Genomic DNA, 9,325 nt, shown 5'->3' on the forward strand with positions numbered 1-9,325 from the left:
CCCTCCGCAGTGACAACAGTGGACTAATTTGCCCTAAATTTCCCACTGTTGAGAGGAGCACAGAACCCAGAGATTCCCTCTGCAGTGACAACAGTCGACTAATTTGCCCTAGATTTCCCACTGTCCAGAGGAGCAGGAACCCAGAGATTCTCTCCGCAGTGACAACAGTGGACTAATTTGCCCAAGATTTCCCACTGTTGAGAGCAGCAGGAACCCAGAGATTCCCTCCGCAGTGACAACAGTAGACTAATTTGCCCTAAATTTCCCACTCGGTTGAGAGGAGCAGGAACACAGAGATTCCCTCCGCAGTGACAACAGTGGACTAATTTGCCCAAGATTTCCCACTGTTGAGAGGAGCAGGAACCCAGAGATTCCCTCCGCAGTGACAACAGTGGACTAATTTGCCCGAGATTTCCCACTGTTGAGAGGAGCAGAACCCAGAGATTCCCTCCGCAGTGATAACAGTGGACTAATTTGCCCTAAATTTCCCACTGTTCAGAGGAGCAGGAACCCAGAGATTCCCTCCGAAGTGACAACAGTGGACTAATTTGCCCTAAATTTCCCACTGTTGAGAGGAGCAGGAACGCAGAGATTCCCTCCGCAGTGACAGCAGTGCACTAATTTGCCCTAGGTTTCCCACTGTTGAGAGGAGCAGGAACCCAGATATTCCCTCCGCAGTGACAACAGTGGACTAATTTGCCCTAAATTTCCCACTGTTGAGAGGAGCAGGAACCCAGAGATTCCCTCCGCAGTGACAACAGTGGACTAATTTGCCCTAAATTTCTCACTGTTGAGAGGAGCACGAACCCAGAGATTCCCTCCGCAGTGACAACAGTCGACTAATTTGTCCTAGATTTCCCACGGTTGAGAGGAGCAGGAACCCAGAGATTCCCTCCGCAGTGACAATAGTGGACTAATTTGCCCTAGATTTCCCACTGTTGAGAGGAGCAGAACCCAGAGATTCTCTCCGCAGCGACAACAGTGGACGAATTGCCCTAAATTTCCCACAGTCCAGAGGAGCAGGAACCCAGAGATTCCCTCCGCAGTGACAACAGTAGACTAATTTGCCCTAAATTTCCCACTCGGTTGAGCGGAGCAGGAGCCCAGAGATTCCCTCCGCAGTGACAACAGTGGACTAATTTGCCCGAGATTTCCCACTGTTGAGAGGAGCAGGAACCCAGAGATTCCCTCCGGAGTGACAACAGTGGACTAATTTGCCCTAGATTTCCCACTGTTGAGAGGAGTAGGAACCCAGAGATTCCCTCCGCAGTGACAACAGTGGACTAATTGCCCTAAATTTCCCACTGTTCAGAGGAGCAGGAACCCAGAGATTCCTTCCGCAGTGACAACAGTGGACTAATTTGCCCTAAATTTCCCACTGTTGAGAGGAGCAGGAACCCAGGAACCCAGAGATTCCCTCCGCAGTGACAACAGTAGACTAATTTGCCCTAAATTTCCCACTCGGTTGAGAGGAGCAGGAACCCAGAGATTCCCTCCGCAGTGACAACAGTGGACTAATTGCCCTAAATTTCCCACTGTTGAGAGGAGCAGGAACCCAGAGATTCCCTCCGCAGTGACAACAGTGGACTAATTTGCCCTAGATTTCCCACTGTTGAGAGGAGCAGGAAGCCAGAGATTTCCTCCGCAGTGACAAAAGTGGACTAATTTGCCCTAGATTTCTCACTGTTGAGAGGAGCAGGAACCCAGAGATTCCCTCCGCAGTGACAACAGTGGACTAATTTGCCCTAGATTTCCCACTGTTGAGAGGAGCAGGAACCCAGACATTATTTCGGGAGTCGGAGGCGAACGGCGTGATAAGGACGGCGAGCGTGGCGCCATCTAGAATCGAGAAAATCGTGAATCGGAGTTGCTCCCCGACTGGTATGGCCTTGTAGCGGCCGGACGACAACGACGAGCATCACCTGTGAGTCACCCGCTCGCGCTCACCCCTTTTGGTTCTCGTTCAGTAAACCTTCTCTTCTGCCCGCGACTGGTTTCCTGTGCGGTCATTTGTAGCATTGATGACCCGGACGATGCCACCCCCAGACCAGCCGCCTTCTTCAGTCACGCCCAACACGGTGGACACCCCGCCGCCATCCACAGAGCCACCGTCATTTTGAGCCCCCCCAGGTAAATGTCGCCGACCTCAAGCTCCCGACTTTCTGGCATAACGACCCCACGTTGTGGTTCGTCCTCGTGGAGGCCGAGTTTGGCAAAGGACGCATAACCAGCCACGACTGTCCTTACCACATACCATATGTATATAGTATACCACATATATATGGTATATACCACATATATACCCTCCCATACCACCATGTCCTTACTGCGCTCTCACCAACCGTAATGGCGGAAGTTCCAGACATCGTCATCAACCCGCCATCTTCGAATCCTTATAAAACGGCTGTCCGAGTCACAGCAACAGCGCTTACGTCAGCTGCTGACAACAGAAGAATTGGGAGATCGTACTCCAACGCAGTTTTTACGTCGCATGTACCAGCTTCTCGGCGACGATTCATCCGCCTTGGACGAATCGATTTTAAAGGAGCTTTTCCTGCAACGGCTTCCCCAGACCGTAAGCATGATCCTCTCTGCCTCCGCCCCATCCCGCTCCGAGAACTGTCCGAATTGGCGGACAGGATCATGGAAGCCACTCCTTCCTTCGTCTACCATATTCCAACTCCTCCTACCCACAGCCACAAGCCTCCACTTACGCTACTACACCCATGTTCTGACTGCGCTTCGCTACGAGAAGAAGTCCAACGCCTTCGTTCTCTCGTTCAGAGCCTAACCATCACTTCAGAGCCTCGTCAGCCCACCCCTGCAGTTTCTACATCCCAACTTGAAGACGAAATTGAACTTCTGAGAGCACAGGTCTCCGCTGTCTCACGGCGGCCTCCATCTACCGGCCACCGCCTGTTCCACCCTAGCCGATCGCGTTCCCCATCACCACGCTATCGCTTCCCAACCCGGCGCCGCCCCCAGTTCCAACTGTGCTGATATCACGCACGCTTTGGCAAAGCTGCAACCAAGTGCGAAGAGCCCTGCGTTTTCCCGGGAAACGCAGGCACCGGCAACTAGAGGCGACCGCCGTTGCTGGCCAAGCCCCAGGTCGCCTGTTCGTCATTTCGGACAGCTCCTCCAAATCACAATTCCTGGTCGACACCGGCGCCGCTGTCAGCATCATCCCCGCATCGCCATCCGATCGTCGACATCGGCATTTTGACGGCCCCGCCCTTCAGGCCGCTAACAAGACCCCAACCACCACCCACGGCGAGCGTTCACTAACCCTCGACCTTGGGCTCCGCCGCGTTTTTCGCTGGGTCTTTCTCATCGCCGATGTATCCCACCCCATCATCGGCGCAGACGTCTTGCGCCACTACGACCTCCTCGTCGATATGCGTCACCGTCGCCTCACAGACGGCACCACTACACTCAGCGTGTCGGGAATAGCCACCCGGGTGCCATCGTACCGCTTGAATGTGCTGGTGCCCGACTCCAACTCCCCTCATGCCGTCTAATCAATGACATCCGTCAACACCACTTTTTCTCCTCATTTGACGCGGCTCACCTCACTTTTTCCTTTTGACCACTCACCTCACTTTTGACCTCACTTTTTCTCCTCAAAAGGGCGGACTCGAATTGTCTTCCCCTGTCGGTGACGATCTCCGAGGGAACGCTGAAACGGCTGATCCATGTGCCGACGAAGGCAGCAGCCACCGAGTGGGCGGTCATGTCGGCAAGGGGAACGGCCTCCGACCACCGCGTAAAGCGGTCGACGCATGTCAAGATGTACCGTTTCCCTTCGCAGTGTGGCAGGGGGCCGACAATGTCGACATGTACCGTGTCGAAGCGGGCGTCGGGAGGAAGGGAGCGGGGTGGTTTAGACGGATGCAAACGAAGACGGATGTCATTGTCTCTTTTTCTCCTCACGCAAACGAAAACGAAAGTGGTGCATGGCTCACATCACCATCTAATGATCTTCGCCCCGTCAAGCACGGCATTTATCACCACATCGAAACCACAGGACCTCCTGTTTTCGCTCGGCCCAGACGCCTGGCACCGGAGAAGCTAAAGGTTGCCCGAGCCGAGTTTGAACACATGTTGGAGCTTGGGATCGTCCGCCCGTCTTCCAGCTCATGGGCGTCTCCTCTCCACATGGTGCCCAAGAAGACGGGAGACTGGAGGCGTTGTGGGGACTATCGTGCGCTTAATCGCGTCACCATCCCGGACCGTTATCCCATACCTCATATCCACGATTTCGCCTCATCACTCCACGGCTGCTCGCGATTTTCCAAGATCGACCTTGTAAAAGCGTATCATCAGATCCCCATGCACCCCGACAGCGTTGCGAAGACCGCCATAACAACACCCTTCGGCATGTTTGAATACCAACGGATGCCATTCGGTCTTCGCAATGCTGCTCAGCCATTTCAACGGTTTGTCGACGAAGTCACCCGAGGACTACATTTCTGTTTTGTTTACATCGACGACATACTAGTTGCGAGCACTTCCCCTGAAGAGCATCGCCAGCACCTCCGCCAGCTTTTCACTCGCCTGCAAGAATACGGACTGATCGTCAATCCCAGTAAACGCTTGTTTGGCGTTGAAGAGCTGGAATTTCTAGGCCACCTCATCAACAAGAGTGGTATCCAACCTCTGCCACATCGTGTCCAGGCCTTGCAAGATTTTCCACTACCAGGCTCGCCGAAGAAGCTACGTGAATGCATCGGCATGATCGACTTTTATCGTCGTTTCATTCCCCATTGCGCGCACGTCATGCAGCATCTTCACGCCTTATTGCCTCAGAAGCAGTCTCGCTCAGTCAATCTCGTTTGGACAGAATCGGCTCGAGAGGCGTTCCACAATCTCAAGTCCACTGCTCTTCTCACGCATCCTCTTCCCGACGCACCAACGAATCTCGTCGTGGACGCTTCCACCGACGCTGTTGGTGCCGTGTCGCAGCAGGAGATCGATGGCGTGTGGACACCACTTGCATTCTTTTCGAAGCCCTTGCGGCCACCGGAGCGCAACTACAGCACCTTCGGCCGCGAGCTGCTGGCTATTTACCTTGCCATACGACATTTCCGGTATTTCCTTGAAGGCCGCATCTTTCACGTGCTCACCGATCACAGGCCTCTCACCCATTCCATCAACTCAGGTAACCCAACGCTCAGTCCACGTGAAATCCGTCAGCTCGCCTTCGTCGCCGAATTCACCACTGACGTCCGGCACATTAGCGGACCCCTCAACGCTGCCGCAGACGCTTTGTCACGCATTCATGTTTCCGCGGCGCTCTCAGTCGGTGAACCGATAGACTTCGACGCTATCGCTCAAGCGCAAGCCAACGACGCCGAGCTCGCGTCTCTCCGCTCCTCCCCTGGTCCCCTCTCTTGCAAGGACGTCGTACTCCCCAACTTGGCTACACCACTTTCCTGCGACGTTTCTACTGGCACCCCCCGCCTGTTCGTGCCAAAGGCTTTCCGTTTTCTCGTTTTTAAGGCCCTCCATTTCCCGTGGCATCCAGGCATTCGCGCTACCCAGCGGCTCGTCACTACCCGTTTCCTGTGGCCAAGAGTTAATTCCGACATCCGACAGTGGGCCCGCTCATGCCTACAATGTCAGCGAGCGAAGATCACCCGTCACGTCACTCTACCACCAAAGACCTTCTCATCGCCCGGCAGTCGTTTCGAGCACGTGCATGTGGACATTGTCGGACCATTGCCCCCGTCGCGAGGTTTCCGGTATTTGTTCACATGCATCGACCGCTACACCCGCTGGCCAGAGGCTCAACCTATACCCGATATCACCACAGACACTGTCGCCCGCGCCTTCTTCTCAACCTGGGTCGCCCGTTTCGGCGCCCCGGCTGTCATCACAACCGACAGAGGACGGCAATTCGAGTCGAAGACCTTTAAAGACCTTCTGTTCTTCCTCGGCTGCAAACGAATTCGTACTACGGCATACCACCGTTCGAGCAACAGTCTCGTGGAACGACCCCACCGGCAGATTAAGACCGCTCTGCGTTGCCGCCCCGACCCCACCGCATGGGCCCACGACCTGCACGCCGTCATGCTTGGGCTCCGCACAGCTGTGAAAACCGACTTGCAATGCTCACCGGCGGAGTTAGTCTACGGCACTGCCCTTCGTCTTCCTGGCGAATTCTTCCTCTCCCCAACCCACCATCCTCCCGTACAATCCTCCCTCGACAACGTCCGGGAGATCTTCCGGCACATTCAGCCCACACCAGCACGCCTACCCTGCTCCACAACCCCTTTCATCGTTAGGGATCTCGCTGACTCATCACACGTCTTCGTACGGACCAACGCCACCCGCACTCCTCTCCAGCCACCTTACCAGGGCCCATACAAGGTCCTCAACCGCACGGACCGCCACTTCACCCTGGACTTGAACGGTCGTCAGGACACTATGTCTGTGGAGCGGCTCAAGCCTGCCTATCTCGACCCGCATCATATATCCCTTCCGCCGGTTTCCCTCATCGCCCCCACTCACCCTCTGCGGCTCAAACCCCCCTGCATGGTCCGTTGGACAACACCTCTCGTCTACAGCGGAGGGAAAGTGGTGTAGCGGCACGACGACAACGACGAGCATCACCTGTGACTCACCCGCTCGCGGTCACCCCTTTTGGTTCTCGTTCAGTAAACCTTCTCTTCTGCCCGCGACTGGTTTCCTGTGCGGTCATTTGTAGCATAGATCCTACAGCCTCTTAAAATATATAGTTTGGCAGGAGGTGGCAAGGTGTGTGCAAGGCGAAGGTGACTAAATGAAACATCAAAATATTATTTGTGGCACATGGCAAATCGGAAATGTGTGAGGAGATAACGGTAACAAAAATGCAGTCTGATATTTCTTTAGTGAGCATTGCTAGAAACACTCATAAGCCAACATTCTCTTCGTATCTCAAAATTTTTTGTAAACACCTGATTTCTAGATATTAGCACCGTAAATTTTCAAGAACCGCTATAATATCATTTATGTTACTAAACAATGCGTACAGCAGTTTACCACAATAAGCATTGCCACATCGCGTGCAACAAGCGGTGGTAAACGCGAGGCCGACGCTTCCCCATGACAACCTCAACGTGGACATTCTGCTCCATGCGGTTGCATAGCATCGATACCGTTCCGTTCACGCTGAGTTGGCGCTCCGTTGGCCCGATTCAGTTGGCAAAAGTTGCTCCATGCGGTTGCCGCCTTAGTATTTGACAGCGCCACGAATTTGGTAGAGTTCAACTACTTTCAGAGGTAGTGGAGAACAAGGTCGCGCACGAAAGCCACGATCTTGAGGGGATTACGATGATCCCCGGAAGAGACACGACCTTCGGTCCTAGTCTTCTTTCAGTAGAAGGCAGCGAACAAATGCCCATTCGTGGAACCCAGCTCTCCCCTTCCGATCTGTTTTGGTTTCACTCTGTCCACCGACGTCATGATGACGTTTCTCGGGTAGAGGTCTATTAGCAGGATCCTAACACGAATAAATTCATTTTCAAAAAGTCCCGAAAAACGAATCTGCATATACTTCTTGGTTGCGCTATGTTCCACAAGGTTATCGAGTTTTAATACTTGTACACATATAAATATATATATATCAATCGTATCTATAAATCAATCGTAATAATTTATTTCAATAACATCTCGAGCCACATTGCGCATACTGGCTAAGGTAACATTTTGTAGACTATGTCTCATAGTGATGCGTAATATCTGTATTGCTTACATTATGAATTGCATACCGAGTATAAGACTGTTTGCGCTCCAAGACATACAACACGTTCGCACAGAGGTATTTCAAAGTCCAATGAGGATACAGGAATACGTCATGCGCCTCTTCGAGTCCTAATTTGGTCAAGACGGATGCATACCTTCTATGTGACGCGAACTTGACGTCTCGCAAAGAAAGCGAGCATATAAGAATGTACTTTCCCCTAGGGATCTCGGAGAACGACATCCACTGCAACGCCTACGCGCAAATGCGGCCTTTCACCTCGGCATGCTCGATTTCGACCGTTCTGGGACTCCATTCATGTCCTATGCATCTGTCCGTGGCAGCGGGAATGATCAACAGGTAAGTAAGCCCTTACGTTTGTCTATGTTGATCCGTCGTTACTTCAGTGTCATATCTTGAGAGGTTCCACGGTTGTGGGCCTTGACATAACTAGGGATATTGTCTCGCGCGAGGCTTCGACAATTTATAGGGGGCAGGACGCATTGGAAGGTAACATAGCTTCGTCCAACTATTATCACCAATAATCACACTCTTAAAAATGAGTTTCACCGCATAGCATGCTCCTAGCCAATCATCATCTCGAATGATATCGTTATCTGCACGGATTTGTTGAAAACTAGAGGCGTACGCCTTTTTTGTGACACTTATGCTGGTCATAATTGTCACAAAAAAGGAGTACGCCCCGCGTTTTCAGCGAATCAGGTCAGATAACGATATCATTCGAGATAATGGTAGGCTAGGAGCGTGCTATGCGGTGTAGTTCATTTTTAAGAGTGCAGGCGCACATAGTTGTTGGAGAGCGCAATAGAGATCAAAATAAGTACACCTCCATTGATACGAGGAATTTGGAGATGAAAGACCGCGTCGAGAGCGCCGTGATTGTTGTGGTGGCTCTTCATCTGATACATCCGGTACAGATCTTGGTAAGTTTTATCGCGTATGTCGTTATAGGATCTGAGACGTCGCGACGCGAGTCTGCGCCTGGCGCATGGTAAACGTGAAGCGCCTCCTAACACCTACCTAGAAGTTCTGTAAACAGAGGAAAGCGAACACGCATTTGCAATGACGAGACCCGTAAATTGAAATTATCTTCATTCCCACTTTACATTGACCAACCAACCTGCCAGAGCCTGCCGTTTCGTCCCCCCTCTCCGCTACACACACACAGACACCGGAACGGCTCTGTATATAGGATACTAAAAATGTAAGGGACAGTTGCGCCATTGTAGCACCATTTGCAGCGCCTGCAGTCAATGGATCAATATTTGATAGCTCTTATAACGCAATCGTTGGAATGGTTCATACGATGTCTGTCGATCAACCTGGTTGTGCCTTTGAAAATAACGATGTATAAGTTGTTTCCCGCTTCCAGATTTCTAACGATGCACTCTAAGATAAAAGGGTGTGAAAAGGTGGTAACTTCTGTAGTTACCACCTAGATCAACATACACTCTAAAGACAGGTGGTGGTGGTGATGGTGATGGTGAAAGGGCTTGCCGTTGTCGGCCTCACGTATGTGGGCAACGTCACGACTGACGCCCTGGGGAAATGTGCGTCCTGGGCCGACTTCTGGGGTAA

General features: G+C 52.4%; 1 protein-coding gene across 1 annotated transcript; it reads left to right on the forward strand.

The window, feature by feature from the left end:
* The first annotated feature begins 2,346 nt into the window (after positions 1-2,346).
* On the forward strand, positions 2,347-3,521 carry LOC135376420 (uncharacterized). Its single transcript, XM_064608923.1, has 2 exons — positions 2,347-2,874; positions 2,931-3,521. The coding sequence occupies exons 1-2, from the start codon at positions 2,347-2,349 to the stop codon at positions 3,519-3,521; spliced, it is 1,119 nt and encodes a 372-aa protein (XP_064464993.1).
* The last annotated feature ends 5,804 nt before the right edge of the window (positions 3,522-9,325 follow it).

Source organism: Ornithodoros turicata, unplaced genomic scaffold (assembly GCF_037126465.1).
Source record: "Ornithodoros turicata isolate Travis unplaced genomic scaffold, ASM3712646v1 ctg00001087.1, whole genome shotgun sequence".
Lineage (NCBI taxonomy): Eukaryota > Metazoa > Arthropoda > Arachnida > Ixodida > Argasidae > Ornithodoros > Ornithodoros turicata.

Bases quoted from the DNA above. Each gene is read 5' to 3' on its own strand.
- LOC135376420 (XM_064608923.1), top strand. From the start codon at position 2,347: ATGGCGGAAGTTCCAGACATCGTCATCAACCCGCCATCTTCGAATCCT. The intron at 2,875-2,930 runs GTCTCCGCTGTC...GTTCCACCCTAG, and splicing joins TTGAACTTCTGAGAGCACAG to CCGATCGCGTTCCCCATCAC.